Source organism: Microcaecilia unicolor, chromosome 4 (genome assembly GCF_901765095.1).
Source record: "Microcaecilia unicolor chromosome 4, aMicUni1.1, whole genome shotgun sequence".
Lineage (NCBI taxonomy): Eukaryota > Metazoa > Chordata > Amphibia > Gymnophiona > Siphonopidae > Microcaecilia > Microcaecilia unicolor.
Genome location: NC_044034.1, coordinates 317456946 through 317480254, shown reverse-complemented (window position 1 = coordinate 317480254; position 23309 = coordinate 317456946). Strand labels below are relative to the sequence as shown.

The window sequence follows — 23309 nt, the reverse complement described above, 5'->3', positions numbered from 1 at the left end:
TTGGGGGATCTAGACTGAGGTAAGCAACAGGAAAGAGTGAGGTTGGAGGGTGGATCTTTCAACATAAGACACTGCACACTGGTTCATTCTCGCAAAAAGTGTTTATTGAATGAATAGCTGAGATCTAGCTATTCATTCAATAAACATTATTTGTGAGAATCAACCAGTGTACCAGTGTGCAGTGTCCTAGGTTGGAAGATTCATCCTCCAACCCTACTCTTTCCCATTGCTTGTGGCAATTTTGTAGGGGCTATTATTCCTCCACTCCAGTGGTTTCTCTGTTGCCTAGACTGAGGTGTCAATTTATAGAATTGCCCCTCTTAATAATATCTAATCTATCTATCTTTATATATGAAATGCTATTAATTTTAAATTGCCAGCTGAAATATCAAAAAATACTTTAAGTGTTTAGGAGGAGTAGGCCTCTAATGGTTAGTGAAGTAGACTGAGAACCAGGGGAACTGGGTTCAATTCCCACTGCATTTCCTTGTGAACATAGGCAAGTCACTTAATCCTCCATTGCCCCGGGTACAAAACTTAGATTGTGAGCCCACTAGGAACATAAAAAGTAAATGTATGTAAAATGTAAACTGCTGTGGTTCCTTCACAGAAAGGCAGTATATCAAGAATCTAATAATAATAGTATAGTTTCTTTTATAGTGTCACAAATGTATTAATTTATTACACAAGTTTGATGTACCATGATTAGCGAGGGCTCTCAGCCCAGCAGTTTACAATAAAATTAACAGAAACAAAGAAACAATGAAGGCAATATGGCCTATCCAGTCTGCCCATCCATGTCATCTACTATCCCTCCCTCTTCCTTACAAATCCTATGTATTTGTCCCAAGCTTACTTGAATTCAGACACATCTCCACCGGGAGGTCATTAAACAAATTCACCACCCTTTCTATGAAGATTTCCTCAGGTTACTCCTTTCACTTTCATCCTATGCCCCCTCATTCCAGACCTTCCTTCAATTAAAATAGACTTGCCTCCTATGCATTTATGCCATGGAGGTATTTAAACATCTCTATCATATCTCTCTCTCCTGCGTTTCTTCCAAGGTATACATATTGAGATCTTTAAGTCTGTCCCCATATACTTTATGATGAAGACCACTGACCATTTCAGTAACTGCCCTCTGGACCGATTCTATCCTGTTCATATCTTTTTGAAGGTGTGGTCTATCTCTACTTCAGAAAGCAGGTGAAAGCTTGGTTCTTCAATCAGGCCTTTAATGGAAGAAGTAACTAACTTGTTAGTCTCACTCTCACACACACAAAGAATGACAAGGGCTGCACATACTGCAGCAGGACATGTTTATCCACTCCTACCCTAGCTGAGATAATATTTAACCATCTCTCTGACCTCATGTGCAACTTACTTTAATTTAGTCACCTTACTTTCTAACTCTTCTTACTCTCATACTTATCTATATGTTCCATCTTTGCTTATGCCTTTCACTATCAATTAAAATGTTCTATTACGTATTGTGTTGACATTGTAAGTAGTATACTATGCCGTAATTTGTATTGTTATTTGAATATTTTTACTGCTGTAATTGCCTGTTGCTCATATTTGATGTATTCTTACTGTACTCCTCCTTGACTGAATTCCTTCAAAAAGGCAGTAAATAAATCCTAATAAATAAATAATAAATAAATTGTACACTAGAAAATGACACAGAGACAAAGTTTGTCCCTGTCCCCGCCCCATCCCTGCAGGTTCTGACCCCTTACCTGCCCCATCCCCACGAGCTCTATTCTCATCTGCACAAGCCTTGAACACTTATTATTTTATATTTAAAATATTTTTATTAAAATATAAAATGGAAGAATATTGTTTATAAATCATAAATAAAAAACAATAATAACATTGAGCAACTGAAATAACACCCTCCCCCCCACAACCCACCACCCTCTACCCTTTCACCCCCAACAATATCTGACTTCTCCTACCTCAAGGAACCCTAATCCACCCTGTTAAAATGGCCATGGTGACAAAATACAACACGCTGTGCAAGCCCTAACAGAGGTAAAATATGCCCTATGAAGTACTGTTATGAGTTTTTAATCTGTGGTTGAATAATAAGTTATCAACAATCTCAGGATTCAGTCTAGCTCTCCTGTCTTTCACAGTCATTCCTGCAATAGAAAATGTCCTCTCAGAAGATGTGCTGGTAGCAGGAATGCACAGGATCCCCCATGCAAGTTTTGCCAGTTTTGGTCAGCACTTTTGCTTCTTTTTCCAAAAAAATCAAAACATCATCGTCTGCATCACTCAAGTATAAATAACTGTCCAATTCATTAACAATAGCCTTCAAAGGAGGCATTGGTCCATAAAAGCACTGCTTACATCTATTTTCATTCTTTTGGAGGGGAGCTCTTCCACAGATATGACGCTTTCTGGGAATGTGGATTGTGAAGGATCCCGAGTTGTTGATGTTGATGGACTTGAGCCTTCCATTTCAATCTGGTTTTGGTACAACCTTCTCAAAGATTCGGTTGCCTGTGTTTTAACATCATCTGGGAAGATAACTGGATTGTCTTTCAGACCTGGCTGTAGAAGAGAACCAACACAGTATAGTGGATGAACAGGAAAATAAGTGTCAATTAAGTGTTGGAAATGCTCCTTGATGCCAGCAACAATGGATGAATCTGTTGCAGCAACAGTAAGATGCTTGAGCAACTGGGCAAGTGATGGAAGGACGTTGCATAATGGTAGGAGTCTGATCAGCAGACATGACTTCTGTTGCCACATCAAAGGCAGACAAGACACAAATGATGTCATTCAACAGTGCTTCATTTAAATCCAAAAGCAGCTTCTGCAGTTTTTTAATCATTAAATTCAGTTGCCAGTTGGCTAAGATGTGTTAAGTTTTCACATATTGATACTAGCATTTTATAGATACTGTTCCATCTAGCTGGAATAGCCTGTTTAAGGCTAGTATTAAGCTTTTAGAGAATAGCATGGGGGACAAAGATTGTCCCTGTCTCTGCCTCATCACCACAGGCTCTGTTCCCTTCCCCGTAGTTAACCGTGTGTCCCCATCACCGCGTTTTTTTTCTATTGTGCAGAATATTCTAAATGAGGTCTCAGCAGAGTCTTATACAAGGGCATCATCACCTCATTTTTCCTACTGGCCATTCCTCTCCCTATGCACCCAGGCATCCTGCTAGTTTTCGCCATCTCCTTTTCTACCTGTTTGGCCACATTAAGATCAACACATACGATCACACCCAAGTTTCACTTCTCTTTCATGTACAAGTTCTTCACCCCTTAAACTGTTCCATGCCCTTGGATTTTTGCAGCCCAATCGCAAGACCCTGCATTTTTTAGCATTAAGTCTTTGCTGACAAATTCTGGACCATTCTTCCAGCTTCACAAGGTCCCTCGTCACATTATCCACACCATCAGGGGTGTCTAATCCTATTGCAGATTTTGGCATGGTCTGCAAAGAGGCAATCAGCCCTTCAGCAATACCGCTTACAAAAATGTTGAAAAGAACCAGCCCAAGAACCAAACCTTGTGGCACACCACTGGTTATGTCCCTTTTCTCAGGTCCAGCTGCACTAAACCTAATGAGCCAGCAGTGTGGTTTTCATACCAGTTCTAGCCGATTTAGCAAGCAAGGAGTAAAACAAGACATGCACAAAAGGGTTCTCCAAACTCTTTTCCTATCATGGTAGCAGATAACGAAAACGGAATGCAAAGCTATGCAAAGCTATTATAATGAACTAATTACTATAAGAATGTGCATTCAAAGCGATGTATAGCCATTTTCCGACCCTATGGACAGAAGCAACCCCTGCCTTTACTGTTGAAAATTAACAGGAGGTCTGAAGGTGTCAGTCCTGACAGTTCTCAGCCCCAGGGTCCTCTTGTGCAGAAGATGTGAGAGCAAAGCACTTTTATCAGCAAAGGCCCCCCCCCCCCCCCAAGAGAAAAGCAAGGGGAGGAGGGAGAGAGGGAGAGGGAAGAAAAGTCTTTGCCTACAGCCAGCACAAAAGAAAAAACTACACTGTCTGCTAGCCCTGTCCAGCCAGGCATTGCTGCTGCTGAGTTTGCCTTGTGACAGAGGTGGGAAGGTCGTCCCCCCCCCCCCCCCCCCCCCCCCCCGCAGGCAGGAGAGACTAGGTCACAGAAGCAGCTCATTTGCATGCGATTCTCTTTGGGAATCCCTCTGCATTTCCAAATCGGTAATATTTACCGATTTGGAAATACATATGGATTCTTAACAGGGACCTTTGTGTATCTGGGCCTCAGTGAGCTCCATTTACCATTATCCTCTGTTGCCTTCCACTGAACCAATTTCTAACCCTGTCAGTCACTTTAGGGCCCATACCAATGACACTCAGTTCATAAGTCATCTATGCAGAATTGTGTTAAAGGCTTTGCTAAAATCTAAATACACAACATCTAGTGCTCTCCCTCAATCCAACTCTCTCGTCACCCAGTGAAATGTAATATGTTTTAAGCACAAGCTGTGGTAAAAAGGGCCCTGTGGTGGCGTCGGCATATGGATTTGCAGTGTGCTGAGGCTCCTTTTACCGCAGAGGGTAAAAGGCAGAAAAAAAGGAAATGGCTGTGCGGTAAGTACATACTTGCTGTGTGGCCTTTTCCTATTTAGGAGGCGGTAAGGGCTCCCTCACTAACCTGGCGGTAACCGGGCTGTGAGCGACCATACCTGATTACCGCCAGGTAAGCCCCGGTTCTAAAAATAAAACAATTTCCCATTACACCGGAAATGGCGCAAGCTGAGGGCAACACTACCGCTGGCTCCTGCAGTAGGCCAGCAGTAGTGCCAAATTGGCATGCGCCAATGCCGCGGTAGCTCTACCTTGCTGTTGTAAAAGGGCCCCTAAATTTCTTCCCTTCACCTTAATATATAATAAATGTTCTTATATATTTAATTTCTTCCATCCATATATATTTTAAAGCAACCATACTAGCACCCTTTTTTTGATGATTCAGATGGCAGTTTCAATACAATGATTAATATCCTCTTCTGTAATCAAGGTTTTATTTCATTCCTGAGCAAGTGGTGTTTGAAGGTCTTGAAAACTCCATATTCTGAACTCTTCCCAATATTATGAATCTAGGGAGGAAAATCTTTCCTGGTGCATAGCTTTTCCGACCCTCATCAAAGTCCTGGGCAGGTTATTAGAGACATTTCAGCCCAGCAGCAGAGAATAACATTTTGAGAAGGAAATAATAGTAAAAATGCTGAACAAACCCTCTCCCCTCTCCCAAATAATGTACAGTAAATCCATGAGTATAAATGGAATTGACACCTATTGTACCACAACCTTGTTTTTCTATTATAAAAAAAGATTGTTATATAATAACACAGGCTATAAATTGTTTCATACCTTGCAATCCAAACCTCTCCCTCATATCAAAGCATAGATAAAACAAAATGAAAAGGAAAGAAGACTATCCACCTTATAATTGAAAGAGAAAAACGCCTAGATTTCGACCCAAATCGGGAGATAGACGTTTATCTCACAAAAACGAATAAATCAGTATAATGGAAAGGCGATTTTGGACGTTTTCAACTGCACTCCATCGCGGAAGCGTACAAAGTTGACGGGGGCGTGTTGGAGGCGTGGCGAAGGTGGAACTGGGGCGTGGTTATCGGCTGAGGAGAGATGGGCGCCTTTTGCCGATAATGGAAAAAAAGTATGCGTTTGTAGCTAGAATTTAGGGCACCTTTCCTGGACCCTGTTTTTTCACGAATAAGGCCCCAAAAAGTGCCCTAAATGACCAGATTACCCCCAGAGGGAATCGGGGATGACCTCCCCTGACTCCCCCAGTGGTCACTAACCCCCTCCCACCACAAAAAATGATGTTTCACAACTTTTTATTTTCACCATCAAATGTCATACCCACCTCCCTGGCAGCAGTATGCAGGTCCCTGGAGCAGTTGTTAGGGGGTGCAGTGGACTTCAGGCAGGTGGACCCAGGCCCATCCCCCCCTACCTGTTACAATTGTGCTGCTTAATGCTTATTAGTCGTCCAACCCCCCAAACCCACTGTACCCACATGTAGGTGCCCCTCTTCACCCCTTAGGGCTATAATAATGGTGTAGACTTGTGGGCAGTGGGTTTTGAGGGGGATTTGGGGGGCTCAACACACAAGGGAAGGGTGCTATGCACCTGGGAGCTCTTTTACCTTTTTTTTGTTTTTGTAAAAGTGCCCCCTAGGGTGCCCGGTTGGTGTCCTGGCATGTGAGGGGGACCAGTGCACTACGAATCCTGGCCCCTCCCACGAACAAATGCCTTGGATTTATTCGTTTTTGAGCTGGGCGCTTTCATTTTCCATTATCACTGAAAAACTAAAATGCCCAGCTCACAAATTGTCGAATAAAACATGGACGTCTATTTTTTTCGAAAATACGGTTCAGTCCGCCCCTTCACGAACCCGTTCTCGGAGATAAACGCCCATGGAGATAGACGTTTTCGTTCAATTATGCCCCTCCAAGGGTTTTTTTTTACTAAGGTGCATTAAGTATTTGCACTTAACACACCTTAGCAGCAAAAATCAACATGCATTAGGTACATAAGCTGTAAACTAATTGTTGGAGATGTGCCCAGCATGTCCTCTGGAATTAACGCATGGTATGTGCAATAGTTCACATCAAACCGGTCACAGTTAGCACTAAGTGAAGCCATGCTAAATGCACAAATAAAAGTTAGCACTGTATTATACAGCTCATGTCCATTCTCCACCCATGACAGGTAGCATAGCCAGAGAGTAAAATCTGAGTGGGTCAAAGGGGAAAATGGGTAGGCACTAAATGTACATTCCCCCTCCCCCCTAGACTCAAATTTTAAAAGAAATTATAAGTACCTGAGCTGGTGGGGATCTTCAAGTCCTTCCAGCTGCAGATCTCCTTGAAGACACCCAGAAACTCCTGTGCTCAGCTTGGCGGTCGGCGGCTGCTTCCTAAGTTGCAGACGCTGACACCTCTATACATGCTCAGTTTCTGCACATTTGAGAAAACTGAACATGGGCAGAGTACCAGCATTGGCGGCTCAGGAAACAACCTCTGGCTGCTTAGCTGATCACAGGTGTTTGTAGGCGCCTTCAGGGAGATCTGCAGCTGGCAGGGCTTGGGGATCTCCGCCAGCTACTGCAGCAGTGTGCCATTGTTGAGTGGGCCTGTGCCCAACCATGGCTGCACCGCTGCCAATGACTTGTCTAGTTCCTGCCTCCTAACACAATATGCAGTTGACATGCGCAAACTGTCATGCCACTGCAGTAACTGTTAGCACACTTCTGCAGTGGAGGTTAAGGTGCCCAGATTCATGCATTTCCTGCTTAAAGCACTTTAATAAAAGATCCCCCCCCCCCCCCCCCCCCGCAGACCTGAGGAAGAAGAAATACAGATCTAAAAATACAACAGTTCATATTTGCAGCTGTGTACTGTAGATAATAGGCAGCCTAACAGTTTGTTTCTACAGCTGGACCACTCTAACCAAATAATGCAGGGAATAAAATCAATAATGCAAACTTCTGAGCTGAAGAATGCCTTAATGCTATTTCAGAGGGAACCAGCAAATCAACAAACAGAAACCATAAATTTAGCAAACACACTTTTTGCCACTTAATCTTGTTACTCCTGACATACTATGTAAGATCTTGAGGGAGGAACAGATGTTGATGGTCAGCTGGATGAATTTATGGTGCAGAAAGAACTTTGGCAGCTGGGGGACTTTTGGCTGATTTAGTGGACAAACTGAGCAAGTGGAAGCAGCTGTGTACTGTGGAAGGAAGAAAGAGAAATCAATCAGTCTGATCCATGATGTAACTTGTTATTTCCTCTTTAAGGATTCGTTTGGGCAATAGCCATCGTTGTTGGGTCACCCATGCTGCAGGTGCAGACTCTGGAGGTAAGGTAAAAGCACCTTAAGGTTCATGAACTACAGCTCCAATTAAATTCCCTCTATGTCCTCCCCCTACCCCCTCCCTCATTGCAAAGTAACTTGACTCAAGGAATTGACAATTCTCATTATTATTGCAATTGCTAGTATGTGTTTTTGGATCAAGTGCCGCCTCTACCCCAGCACTGTCACTTATTGAAAAAAAAATCATATTTTAATAATCCACCACAGTTTCTTTCTGAAGGGTGAAGTTTGACTGGCTTGGATTGTCCAAATTTAAATAAGTTGTTTCATGTGCAGGGGCATTTTCAATATGATGTCTAAATCCAACTTTAGATGTTTTGTTGAAAACATCCAAAAATCAGGTGATGAAAGTGGCCATTTTCAAACCTGAAAATGCCTTATCTTTTTGTTTTGAAAATGGCCATTTTTTAGACATTTTGTGCTCCGTGCATTTTTCTTTTGTGACCATTTTCGAAAAAAAAGAAAAGCATCCAAGGGAACAATGCACGAAAACAAGATATTGGGACGAATTGGGGACCAGCATTCTTAGTAGACTGGCCACACAGACATCCCAGCAGAGCAGTAGGGCAGCCTAGGGGGCATTGCAGTGGACTTCACATAAAAGGTCCCAAGTACACATCTCATCATTACCCCCTTATATTGTATGGTGAACCCTTCATAATCCACCAAAAACTTACTGTACCCAACTGTCCACCACTTCAATAGTCCTTATGTCTGCAGGTGTCACCTACACGTGGGTACAGTAGGATTTTGGTGGGTTTTGGAGGGCTCATACTTTCCACCACAAGAGTAACAGTTAGAGTGGGATATGGGTCTGGGTCCCCTTCTTTACAGTGCACTGCACTGACCACTACTCCAGGGACCTGCTTGTTGCTCTTAATAGGACTGGCCATAACATCTGAAGCTGTCATAGAGGCTGGTATATACATCTTAGCAGGGGTGGGAGGGGGTCAGTAATCACTGGGGGAGTAAGAGGGGGTCATGCCTTAATCCCTCCAGTGATCATCTGGTCATTTAGGAAACCTTTTTATGACTTGGTCATTATTGAAACAGGTTTAGATCAAAATTTACAACTTTTAGCCCTGGACATTTTTGCTTTGTTCCATTATGGCAGAAAAATGTCCAAGTTATGCAAATGTCAAAATCACATCACTGTCATGCCCCCTTGTGATTTGGATGCACTGCAGAGAAACTGCATAGAAAAAAACGTCTTAAACATGTGTTTTGAAAATAGCGTCCATCTGCCGATTTGTGCTGCTTTTTGGGCATTTTTCTGTTTTGAAAATGAGCCCCATATGGAAACAATTGACAAATTGTCCTGTTGCTGATAGCTTAAATGTAAAACAACCTACAGCAGTGAATCTTTCATTGTATTTTTCTGGTAAAATAAGATCTTTTGGAAGTGATTTGGGAAACCAGTTCTATTATGAAAGGGATTTTGGTGATGGTAGTTCTTTATGTGGTATACCAGCTGATAGGAACTGGTCAGTTTTTCATATAGTTTCCAATGTAGAGGTTGAGTTAGTAGTTAAGAGACTATCTAAAACAAGTTGCCCTTTGGATATGTGCCTGGCTTACTTGCATTCTGATCTCCATTTTTCAGTGATTAATTGGTTGGTTTGTCTTAATATTAAATTATGGTTGGTTTTCACCTGATTCTGGGGAAATATACTTACTCCAGTCCTGAAGGGTACAAGTATGGATTTATTATTAATATCTAGTTTCAGATCAGTTGCGGGTATACAATTTCTGATGAAATTGATTGAATTTTTACTGGCTTCTCATTTGAGTGATTTTATTGCTGACTCAAATGTCTTATTGTCTTTTCAACATGGTTTTAGAAGCTTTTATATTTGGAAACCCTGTTGATGGAGCTGGTGTCATGAGTAAGAACAGAGTTAAGTAAAGGTGGTCAAATGGTGCTGTTACAATTTGATGTTTTGGCGGCATTTGACACCGTTAACCATGATCTTATGCTATGTAGGTTATCAAAGGTGGGGATTTCTGGTGTGGTTTTACAACTGTTTGAGGGATTTTTGAGTAAAGTGATGTGGTTGCTGTGTTAGTCCACTTTTAAAGGTAATAAATAGAAATAAAAGAAAACATAGAAAAGAAAATAAGATGATATCTTTTTTATTGGACTAACTTAATACATTTTTTATTAGCTTTCGAAGGTAACCCTTCTTCAGATCAGAAATAAGCAAATTTTGGCAAATATCAGAATATATAAGTGAAATACAGCAGAGGGTGGGTGGGTTAGGTAAGAAACAGGGAGAGCTGGGGGATGAGAGAGAGGGAGAGATGGGATGGTTGATAAGAGGGTGAGAAAGCAGCAGAATTTTATGGTTTATAATGGAGTAGAAAACCCAGATCTTTGTAAAGTCCTGTCTGGTGGTTGTCAAAATATTTCCTTTTAGTATTCTCACCATAAGATCATTCATGCAGTGTTCTGGTTTTGTAAAGTGCTGTCCCACAGAGGTGTCATCCTGGTTGGTATTGGAATTTTTAATATTATATCTGTGGAAATTGAGTCTCGTCTTTAGCATTTGACACCGTTAACCATGATCTTTTACTATGGACGTTATCAAAGATGGGGATTTCTGATATGATTTTACAATGGTTTGAGGGATTTTTGAGAAACAGATGATATAGAGTGTTGAAAGAAGGATCTTGTTTTTGAGCACTGGATGGTGGGTGGGAGGGGAGTCTGGCTGGGGTGTGTGGACCTTGCCAGGAGGGGTGGAGCAGTGGGAGGAGAAATCTTAGGGGCTGAGGCACCTCTGTTGTGTTATGCAGGTCTTGGACAATATTCAGCTGACCTTCAAATCTGTCTTATGGGGGCCCTGAATAAATATCGGCCAGAATCCTTATAAGCTTCATGGCTACTACAGTCTCAGTTAGTCCCAGATATTCAGTGCTGATGCCCAGGCATAGCCCAGCAGTGAATCTTCAAGGCTAATTCAGCCCCCGTGGTCAGCATTTTAAAAAACACTGACCATATGGATGTGCACAGAGGAAGTATCACAATGGAATAACCTTTCATCGGTTAATTTGTCCTAAAACCGAGTTTCCAAGTTTCACAATCAGTGTGTCATTTTGAGGGGCACCCTAGCTCTCATCACCCCTAACCCCGGAGCTCTCACTGCCCACAGCTCCCACTAACCACTGGCTTCAGCCCAGATAATGGGCCAGATAGGCTCATGCCATCTCCTGTCATTAAACCTCCTTGGTCAGAACCACCTTAAGATCCATAGTTTTGCCCAAGGGGACAAATGACATGGGAGGGGTGGAGCCTGAAAAGGAAAAAGCTCAGGGCACAGCTAGGTTAAAGAGGCCCTGAGGGAAGCAGAGACGCCCAAGTGCCTTTGCCTCTGCCACCTGCATGTGAACTGTAACTATGACAGTCACGTAGACCCAGTGCCACTGGGTACCTTGAATAACTATATGCTTGATCCAGCCAGAGGCTGGCTGGTGAACGTTGTTTAGAGACCAGTGTATGCCACGGCCTGCAGGATCAGTACCACAGGAGGACTTTTTTGCTTACACCTAAGAGCTAGTTGTGTTATTTTTCCCCTTGCCTGTGAAGTTAACAGGACCCCCCAAACCTAGCACCTTTAATAAGTATTATTATTTTGTCGACCTTGACTGTTCTGTGGTTCCAGTCTATTCTGGCTCCAGGGCCCGCCCTCGTTCATGTTACCACAGTCACATGCACACAAAGAAGCCAGAATTCTGTCTAAGCATTATTCTGTATATAAGTGCATATGTTCCATAACACATAAATTGCAGGTGAGCATACACATAGGCGGAGACGGAGTCTGGGCGGAGCATGGGTGGGACTCAAAAACACATAACTTCTAGAATGCTATAAGTTGTATACTTATTATCAACACTTAAGTGTGAATACTTATACCAGTATACTGTATATACCCCGTCAGACTAGTATTCTATAAAAGAAAGCAGGTGCCTACATTCCTTTATAAAATAACTTCCTATCATCTGCCTTCTCGACACCTATATGTAGACAACACAGTTATAGAATTATGTACCATTAAAATGTTTTCTAAAATTACCCCTATATTGTGTCCTGCTTCAGTTTTTTTTTTAAACAAGAAAAACCACAATGCAAACATCGAGAAGTGACCTAATGGTTAGTGTAGTGGGTTGTGGACCTGAGGAACTGGGTTTGATTCCTGCTGCTGCCTCATGGTCAGCAGTGGGTTGAGATCATGTGAACCAGGTTCAATTCCCTCTGCAGCTCTGTGTGACCCTGAGCAAGTCACTTAACCCTCTGTTGCCCCAGGTACAATAGTAGTACAATGTACTACTTAGATTGTGAGTCCACTAGGGACAGACCCAGTACCTGTAAAATGAAACTGTAAATCGCTTAAATCTAAATGGTCTATAAATTCTTGAATGAATGAATCTAAAAAATCATCCTTGTGATTTTGTATTTGGTTCCCCTTTATTTTTGTTTTCCTATTTCCTACCCTATGCTCTGCTAAGGTTCTTGCGCTCCAGCCAACAAAACCTGCCGGCTGTTCCTGCAGTCCGAGACGTACCATTAAAGTACATATCGAACATCGATGTTCAGTGTAGCAGAACCTACAATATGGAATGCCCTCCGTCTTTCGCTATGTACAGAGGATACTCACAATTCAAAATTATGTTGAAGGCCCATCTATTTTGCTAAGCTTTTACTATATGATTTAAGGCCTAACTAGGAAAATGGACTGCCTTGGATCCCGGGGTCTATTGGAACGCAGCAGTTTCATGGTGTTTTATGTTGTTTTATATTTGCTGCTCCTATCAGATTGTAACCTTTTTATCTTTTAGTATTAATGTATGCAATCTGCTTTGATGATCTGACCCTAAGCTGACAACCAAAGAAATGTAACCTTGAACCTTGAAATCCAAATGTCTTAACTCCTGGATTGCTGTAAATTTCCTTTTCAAGTAGTGAGCCAGTCCCAAAAAATGTTCTCTCACAGGAGGCGATGCATGGATCATCTTTATGAAAGGCAAAAAATATGAGTCATAAACATATGCTGTTGTATTTGCAGTAAAATGTGTGATTCTAGGTAATGGAATTTCAGAAGGACATTATGCCTCAGAAAAGTGGTTAGTTGCTTTTTAAGCCTACATCTTTATTCTTCAAAAATGAAACTCATATGAAAGATCTTAAAATCGAGCGTGGTACCGGAAGATTGGAGGGTGGCCAATGTAACGCCGATTTTTTAAAAAGGTTCCAGAGGAGATCCAGGAAATTATAGACCGGTGAGTCTGACGTCGGTACCGGGCAAAATGGTAGAGACTATTAATAAGAACAAAATTACAGAGCATATTCAAAAGCATGGATTAATGAGACAAAGTCAACACGGATTTAGTGAAGGGAAATCTTGCCTCACCAATCTACAACATTTCTTTGAAGGGGTGAACAAACATGTGGATAAAGGTGAGCCGGTTGATATTGTGTATCTGGATTTTCAGAAGGCGTTTGACAAAGTACCTCATGAAAGACTCCAGAGGAAATTGGAGAATCATGGGATAGGAGGTAGTGTTCTATTGTGGATTAAAAACTGGTCAAAAGGTAGAAAACAGAGAGTAGGGTTAAATAGACAGTATTCTCAATGGAGAAGGGTAGTTAGTGGGGTTCCCCAGGGCTCTGTGCTGGGACCGCTGCTTTTTAACATATTTATAAATGACCTAGAGATGGGAGTAACTAGTGAGGTAATTAAATTTGCTGATGACACAAAGTTATTCAAAGTCGTTAAATCGCGGGAGGATTGTGAAAAATTACAAGAGGACCTTACGAGACTGGGCGTCTAAATGGCAGATGATGTTTAATGTGAGCAAGTACAAAGTGATGCATGTGGGAAAGAGGAACCCGAATTATAGCTACGTCATGCAAGGTTCCACGTTAGGAGTCATGGACCAAGAAAGGGATCTAGGTGTCGTCGTTGATGATACGTTGAAACCTTCTGCTCAGTGTGCTGCTGTGGCTAAGAAAGCAAATAGAATGTTAGGTATTATTAGGAAAGGAATGGAAAACAAAAATGAGGATGTTATAATGCCTTTGTATCGCTCCATGGTGCGATCGCACCTCGAATATTGTGTTCAATTCTGGTCACCGCATCTCAAAAAAGATATAGTGGAATTAGAAAAGGTGCAGAGAAGGGCGACGAAATGATAAAGGGGATGGGACAACTTCCCTATGAGGAAAGGCTAAAGCGGCTAGGGCTCTTCAGCTTGGAGAAAAGGCAGCTGAGGGGAGATATGATAGAGGTCTATAAAATAGTGAGTGGAGTTGAACAGGTAGATGTGAAGCATCTGTTCACGCTTTCCAAGAATACTAGGACTAGGGGGCATGTGATGAAGCTATATTGTAGTAAATTTAAAACGAATCGGAGAAAATATTTCTTCACTCAATGTGTAATTGCCAGAGAATGTGGTAAAGGCGGTTTACTTAGCGGAGTTTTAAAAAAGGTTTGGACGGCTTCCTAAAGGAAAAGTCCATAGACCGTTATTAAATGAACTTGGGGAAAATCCACTATTTCTGGGATAAGCAGTATAAAATGTTTTGTACATTTTTGGGATCTTGCCAGGTATTTGTGACCTGGATTGGCCACTGTTGGAAACAGGATGCTGGGCTCGATGGACCTTTGGTCTTTCCCAGTATGGCAATACTTATGTACTTATCTTGCTAGTATGAAAAATATGTATTCTTTGAGGTGATTTCAAATTAGTCTTCATATAAGGTCAGTCAGCATCTTAATAAAAACTATATTTTTAAATTAAATAACCAGTTTCAAAGAATATTAAGTGGAAGTGCTTACAATATTGATTATCTTTAAGCATAGCACTTACAGAATAATGATTTACAAATGTACTTAGCATTTATATCTTCCCATTTGTGCACTTTTTCCCTTATATAGAGTTACAGCTACCTGCTTAATTAGATATGACACCTCCTACAGCCCACTCATACTTCTTTTCAAGTAATTTGATAGAATGAAAGCAATTAAAACGTTGTCTATGAATCAAGCAGCTCATTAGTAACTTCTTTGTTCAATCATCACCAAAACGAAAGTTCAAACTTCTGTTGAACCTTTGTGCTATCATTGCATGTGCAGTTCATTATAAGTCAATTAAAGCAGCAGTGTTCCCTAGATGCATCTCTCAAAGAAGTTGTCTGGCTTTTTTCTTCTAGAAAGTCGTCTATACTGCCTTCCTTGATCTCTTTTATAGGGACTATTTGTCACTATTGGATTGGATCAGGGCCTGCGATGCAGCAGAATATTAATGTACGCCTAAGATCTTTTCACTTTTCTTTTCCTATTATGAAATATTGTAATTTTTTTTAATCATATGAAGACATTGTGAACTGCTTACACGTTATAGAATAGGCAGTATATCGCATTTTAATAAACTTAAACTTTTATTGATTTTTCTTCATATGGTTAGTCTCACTGTAGCCTGGAGCTGCCATGTCTCTCTCTCTCTATTTCTGCTTTAGGGTATCTGTGTTATTTTTCTGAATATCCCCATTATCTATCTTGACCAACAGCATCTTGTTTCCATAAACTAGAAGCATTCAAGCAGTGCGCAAAATCCCATAATGCATGGGACCTGGTGCACTGCCATGTTTATGGCAAGTAACCAAAACCCTCATTCTTAAGAATCATTTTCTATGAAGTGTGACAAACCTGGGTGAGAAAGTGTTGGATGATTTAAATTAACCAGATGGGTGCTTTGCTGAAATTTGACCAAAGCTGTTACTAACAAACACTTATTCCCTTGGCCTGGCAGTTTTCCTTTGCCCCTTTGGGCTCTAAGCTTGATTGAAATTGGCTTCTGTTATGGTTATGATACCATGATCCTTCATTTTTATTTTTGTTACATTTGTACCCCGCGCTTTCCCACTCATGGCAGGCTCAATGCAGCTTACATATTGTATACAGGTACTTATTTGTACCTGGGGCAATAGAGGGTTAAGTGACTTGCCCAGAGTCACAAGGAGCTGCCTGTGCCTGAAGTGGGAATCGAACTCAGTTCCTCAGTTCCCCAGGACCAGAGTCCACCACCCTAACCACTAGGCCACTAGGCCATTCCCACCTACCTGGGGAGTTTCCCCCCCTTTTTTTTTTATAATTCCCTCCCCAGAGCTACCAAGTTACCCAGTTCCATGAGGTAACATTTTGTCCATTAGATTGTAAGCTCCTTTGAGCAGGGACTGTCCTTCTCTGTTAAACTGTACAGCGCTGCATAACCCTAGTAGCACTTTAGAAGTGTTAAATAGTAGTAGTAGTAGTAGGAAGACTTTTTGGCCAGTCCTCGTTTTAAGCTTGCATCCTAAAGCAATGTGGGCAGAGGTGTTCTTTGGTCGGGAAAGATCGCTGCTGTGCACCCCCCCCCCCCCCCCCAGGTGCAGCATTGTTTCCCCCCCCCCCCCCCCGGTGCAGTGTCGTCCCCCTGGCGTATCACCTCCAACCCCCCCCTCCCCCGGGGTGCATTGCTCTTACCTCCTGGGGTACTGGGAGCAGCCACACGACTGTCGACTCCGCCAGTTCCCTGCTCTCTCTGCCCCAGAAGAAGAAGTAACATGAGAGGAAGCAGGGAACCGGCGGAGCTGACAGCTGTGCACCTGCTTCCTGCAGCCCTCCTGCAGCGTGCAACCGGGGTAGACTGCCCCCACCGCTCCTCCCTTGGTATGCTGCTGGGTGTGGGATTTGTAGTTCCTAATTCTACCCATTGAAATTAGTGCTGCAGGTCCCATGTTGCATCAGAATGAGATTGTTAGAAATCCAGGACTAGTCTAAAATCTCCCTCCTGAAACTGTATAACTTTGAAGCTCTGCCTCCCAATTCGGTTCAACCATTGCAGTAACAACCTGTAGCCATGAGCCACAAGCTGTGGTTCCCTTCAAAACCCAGTTAACATGGACCCTAAGTGCAGCCACTAGACATTGCCATTGGGTGAAGAAGACTATGATTCCTTCCCAGCATCTCCATCCTCAGGTAGCCCAGGAAGCAGAATCTTGACCTGGGAATCAAATCCAGGTCTCCTGTATGGCATTGCGGAGCTCTACCACCAAAGCAGTATATGGTGACCACTTCTACTTTTCCTGATCTTGCTCCTCTGACACCATGTCCTTCAGCATGATAGCATTTCCTGCTTCCTGTGCTGGGAAAGAGGAGAAGGTAGGAAATGGGTGTTGTCTTCCTCCTTCTCCCACTTGCCAATGTAACCTGGGTCTCGCTCCCAGCACTAGCTGAGGTCCCCTTAGACCCTTGCTGTCTACCTATGGGTTGATTCAGCAGACGGCAGCGTTATTCCTGGATATTCAAGGCCGGGCCATGTCCGTGCACTGGCATTGAATATCTGGGTTTATGCAGCCAGCTATCTCTAGTGCAGTTAAGTGCATAGTCAACACATAAAGACAGAACTGACTTTTATGTAGTTCAATTTAAGTGCCAAACTAAGGTGGCTGATCGCTGAATATCAATACTTAACCGCATAATTGCCGACTCTGCCCCCAGGACTACCTAGTGCTTAAATTTCTCTTTCCTCTCACGGTCAACTCCCTATCTCTTCATACAATGTACTACTTCAAGCTAATCTAATGTTTGTAAACTGCACTGAACCCTGATAATGGGATTTTAGCGGTATATAAGACCTCACTTGAATTGAATTGAAAATAGACCATTTAACTGAAAGCTGGCTGTGGTGATATTCAGCAATACTTACTGGTTAACTGCCACTGAATATCAGCAGATAGCAATTTAACTGGCCAGGAGCCATTTCTGACTAGTTAAATTGCTTTGAATATTTACCTCCTACTGTTTGTAGCCATGTGCAATTTTCTAAGAGAAATTTTCCTCATGTATTAATTTATTTCCAGCCATTTGATATGCCGCAAATTGATCCTTGAGAGGCAAGCTAAGCAGTTTACAACTCGCTAATCATAAACATCTGGGGTGGGGAAGAGGTATGGAGGGAGAGGCTGAGAACAGCTTAATTGACAGTAGGAAAAGCTGAAGAGAATGAAAAGGTTTTTAAAAGGGCCGTGAATGACGGAAGAGGTAAAGAAGCCCTGAGAGAAAAACATGCAAAAATTCTCATCGTTGAGTCTATGGGACAAATAGTACATCTTGCAGAAGTTCAATTTGTTAAAGCATATTGTCCATGAAGGTTGTTACATTCAGAAAATGGGATGTGCTTATCTTTGGACACAGTAGCACGAGTTTGTTATGTTGATGGTTTGCTTTCTCCATTGCTGGGCTTCGGCTATTGAATGCCCTCCCTGGACAACTTTGTTTGTGCAGCAATGTGATTCAGTTCAAGAAATTGCTAAAAATGCAGTTGTTTGTGGAAGCTTTTATGTAGGGGCAATCTGTGCTTAATCTGTTAATGAAGACTAGTACAAGTAGCTTATAGTTTGTTTATGATATTTTTATTACATTTGTACCCTGTGCTTTCCCACTCATGGAAGGCACAATGCGGCAGGCAATGGAGGGTTAAGTGACTTGCCCAGAGTCACAAGGAGCTGCCTGTGCCAGGAATTGAACTCAGTTCCTCAGGACCAAAGTCCACCACCCTAACCACTAGGCCACTCCTCCACACATATGTGGCATGTGATTGTTTTTTCAGTTTTGTTTTTATTATGTATGTTACTTTTGTAAACCACCTAGGTTATAGGCGATATATAAATTTGTAAAATAAATAAATAAGTTTGCAGAATAACTATATCTGCAGTAGCTTCTTTAACAATAACAGTCAGGGTGCCGGTCATAAATCCTTCTTTGGACATAGAAACATAGTTAATGTCAGCAGATATGGACTTGTACAGTCCGTCCTGTCTGCCCAACAACTTGGCCAGTGTTGTATCTAGCACCAGGCACAGATTCCACTTTTTCATGATTAAACACTGTAACCTTGTCAACCTCATATAGACAGTTATATGCAGGGCTTTTTTTGAGGTGGTACTGAGTACCTGCACCTTTTCCATTGTCTACTAAAATTGACCCATGGTCTCCAAGTTTTAATGAAAGAGCTCAGGCTCTACACACCAATTCTGCCTTATCATAGATTCTGTGACTGGTTGCAGGGGGCCTGGCTAATGTGGGGTGGATCTCTCAGTGATCACCCCACCCCTGAAAGGTGGCCTGTCATTTGAGTACCGGCACCATTTTTGTTAGAAAAAACGCACTGGTTATATGATACAATCTTGGAAGATAACGCCGCAATAATGTTGCTTACAACACTAAGAATATCTTCCCTTCCCTCACTGCTAACTATGGACATGGAGTTAAGGTCCTTGGAAGGGTTGGAAGAGACAGGGGTACTAATGTTCTCTGCTGTTATAGTAACAGTTTGCCAATCACGTTTTGTATGGCTGTAATTAGAAAGGGAATTGCAGCTGGCTGTGCCAGAAATTTGGAAGAGGATTCCCCCCCCCCCCCACAACTGGCTAGAACTTTGCAGGGGTACCTCTTACCCCCTCCCCTTGAATGCCCAGAGCATTAGTAAACCCTGTGATGGGCTGATAGAAACTCATCTGGCTCTGTGTAAGAACAAACCAGTCCATTTCCAGCTTTGTCCTTTTGTATTTATGGACTTGTAGTTCCTATTGTTTTTGGTTAATAAATAGAAATAAATCAAAAAATGGAAAAGAAAATAAGATGATACCTTTTTTATTGAACTAACAATACATTTTTTGATTAGCTTTCAAAAGTAATCCTTCTTCAGATCATAAATAAGTAAATGTAGACAAACATCAGAATATATAAGTGAAACACAAAAGCATTCCAATGACAGTCTCACAGGAAGAGGGTGGGGTAGGTTAGGTGATAAACAGGGAGAGCTGGGTGGGTGAGAGACAGGGAGAGATGGATGGCTGACAAGAGAGTGCAAAACAGATTTGTGTTCTGTGCATTCAGAATTGCACCAAAGACGACTGGGCGTGTCCAAGATGGCGGCTCAGCTTTGAGTGTGTGCGCTTGAGCTCTCTGGACCTATACTTAAAACTTGTTTCCCTTTTTTAAAAATGCCTCATACAAAGAGGAAAGCTTTGGTAAAGAGCCATCCGTCATTGGTTCTTACCTCGTCGCCGGTTCAGACGACGCTGGATCGCTTCACAACAAAGCCCACATTTAATCCCGGCGAGAGTTCGCCTGCTGTGAGCGCCGACGAAGGAGCGACGGCTCACTTGGGCCCAGAGATCTTCTTATCCCCGCCGGATATTAATCAACCACCTTGTCCAGCTCGCAGTCGGCAGTGGATGTCGGATCTAGCCGCTTCGGAAGTCGAACGCGGCGGATTTGTAAGTGGCGGCTCCACTCTAAAGCGGACCGAGGAAACAACTGTGGAACAGAATGCTCCCCAGGTGGTTACACTGGAGTTGATTTGGACCGCTATTCAAGAACTGACTCAAACTGTAGCGAACACGGTAAAAGAGACTTCCATGCTTGTAAGTAAAGTTGATCTCTTAACAGAATCTATGGATAACTTTAAAGTAGATACTACTTCAAAAATAGATTTGATTCAAACAGAAATAACGACGCTGAAACAGACTAACAGTGCTTTGATTAAAGACAAGCTGATGACTTTGAGAAAGATTGAACAACTTGAAAATTTTAATAAGCGCTTGAACTTAAGGATATTAAGTTTTCCTGTTATAATAGGCTTGAGCCCGATGGAACTGTTTCGTAAATATTTGATTGAAAATCTACAATATTCTCCCTCTCATATTCCTCCAGTAAATAGAATTTTCTATCTTCCTTTGCCTAAAAATAAAGAGGGAGAATCGAAGCAGATAGACAATCAAACTAAACCACAAGAGAAAAACCAGGAAATACAAGATCTTTCGGCGTTTCTGGAACAGTCTTTTTCAGCAGTTTCAAATCGACAGACTTTATTGATATCATTAGTCTTTGAGCAAGACCTTAACGCAATTCTAAAAATGTACTTTAAAAATTCTATGAAACCTTTTTGTGGATCCAGGATCTGGATTTATCCAGACGTAACTAAAACCACTCAAGACAGGAGAAAGTTATTCTTAGCGTTGAGAGATGAGACAAGGGCAATTGGAGCCTCTTTTTTGTTATCCTATCCTTGTAAATGCATAGTGAAGTATCTTAATGTAAAATATGTCTTTTTTGAGTCGGATCAGTTAAAGTTTTTTCTGGAACAAAAGCGGGTCCTCAATGTATCTCCAGTGTAATAATTTAATAACGGATTAATCTTTACTACAGTGGATAAATGAGCCAGGCCATTTTCTTTAGTATTTCTTATTGTATAAGATTATGTTGTTTCTTTATTTTATTACTAGACACGTCTCCTATGCTCTTATTGTGGTCTAAGGAAGAATATGAAAATTTATTCAGTGTTTCTTTTTCCTATGTACTTTTTTTTTGCTTTTCTGTGTTTCTAAATACAAGATGTAATGCTTGCTAATTATAAATAAATGAATTAAAAAAAAAAAAAGAGAGTGCAAAACAGTATAATTTTATGGTTTATAGTGGAATAGAAAACCCAGATCTTTGTTAAGTCCTGTTTGGTGGGTGTCAAAATATTTCATAATTTTGATTTCAAAGGTCTTACGTTCCTGGATTGTCTTAAAATTTCCTTTCAGTATTCTTACCATAAGATCATTGATGCAGTGTTCTGGTTTTGTAAAGTGCTGTCCCACAGAGGTGGCATCTTGGTTGTCATTGGAATGTTTAATATTGTGTCTATGTAAATTGAGCCTCATCTTTAGTATCTGACTTGTTTCTCCAATATAGCATCCTTCTTCACACTTTTTGAAATGAATGATATATACCACATTTAAGGATGAGCATATGAAGGATTCCCTTATGCTGAATGTTTTTCCCATGTGACTGACTGTGGGATTCTGTGAGTTGTATTGGCACAGTTTGCAGCTAGGTATATTGCAGGGATGGGTGCCATTCTCTTCTTTTTGAGCTTGTATTAGGAGTTTGCTTTTCATTAATTTCTGTTTCAAATTAGGTGGTCGTCAGAAAGCCAGCACTGGTGGGACTGGGAATATCTCCTGAAGTAGTGGCTGTAGATCTTTTATGATCCTTCTCAGTTTTTCTAGCTCTGGATTATATGTCACTCCAAGAGGAATTCCCTGTGGCTTTCTTCTATTTGTACTGCAGTAGGTTTTCTCTAGGTGTTTTAAGGGAAGAAGCAATATTCTTGCAGATTATTTGGGGACTGGAACCTTTTGTTTGAAGAATTCAGTCAGGATTTTGAGGTGTTTATCTCTGTCTCTTGGGTCAGAGCAGATACAGTGGTATCAGGTGGTTTGGCTATAATGGATTTTTTGTATGTGAAGGGTAGAAGCTGGAGTTCTGGAGATAGCTGCTTCTGTCCGTAGATTTCCTGTATATCGATGTTTGTATATAGCCATTGCTGATGGAAACTGTGGTGTCTAGAAAGGTGACTTTCTCTGGGGAGTAGTCAGTTTTGAATTTGATTATAGGATGGTATGGATTGAAGGAACTATAAAATTGTTTGAGAGCCTCTTCTCCCTCAGTCCAAATCATGAAAATGTCATCAATGTACAAGTAGTATTTTAAGGGTTTAGTCTGATATTTATTCAAAAATGTCTCTTGTTCTTCCATGAAGAGGTTAGCATCTTGGGGTGCCATCATGGTGCCCATGATTTGCCTATAGATATCATTCTTAAAACAGAAATAGTTTTAACAATGATATCTTCCGCCAGGGTCGCTTTACTCATACTACCCCCCTCCTCAAGTCGCTTCACTGGCTCCCTATCCGTTTTCGCATCCTGTTCAAACTTCTTCTACTAACCTATAAATGTACTCACTCTGCTGCTCCCCAGTATCTCTCCACACTGGTCCTTCCCTACACCCCTTCCCGTGCACTCCGCTCCATGGATAAATCCTTCTTATCTGTTCCCTTCTCCACTACTGCCAACTCCAGACTTCGCGCCTTCTGTCTCGCTGCACTCTACGCCTGGAATAAACTTCCTGAGTCCCTATGTCTTGCCCCATCCTTGGCCACCTTTAAATCTAGACTGAAAGCGCACCTCTTTAACATTGCTTTTGACTCGTAACCACTTGTAACCACTCGCCTCCACCTGTACACATTAATTGATTTGATTTGCTTACTTTATTTTTTGTCTATTAGATTGTAAGCTCTTTGAGCAGGGACTGTCTTTCTTCTATGTTTGTGCAGCGCTGCGTACGCCTTGTAGCACTATAGAAATGCTAAATAGTAATAGTAGTAGTAGTAGTAGTTGTGAGTTAGAATGAATTTGATTAATTTTTTAATAGTTTCCAGTGAGTATTGGTGGTCCAGGGTGGATATTGTTAGGAATTTATCACATGCAGCTATACCATCTGCATGGGGAATGCTGTTGTATTG

General features: G+C 41.7%; 1 protein-coding gene across 1 annotated transcript in view; it reads left to right on the top strand.

Annotated features, from left to right (window-relative positions):
* QRFPR (pyroglutamylated RFamide peptide receptor) overlaps positions 1–23309 on the top strand; it is a 132862-nt gene that overhangs the window by 92779 nt on the left and 16774 nt on the right. The window contains exon 3 of the mRNA XM_030199621.1: positions 7837–7898. Coding sequence (XP_030055481.1) covers positions 7837–7898 — 62 coding nt within the window. The remainder of the gene's footprint in view (positions 1–7836; positions 7899–23309) is intronic.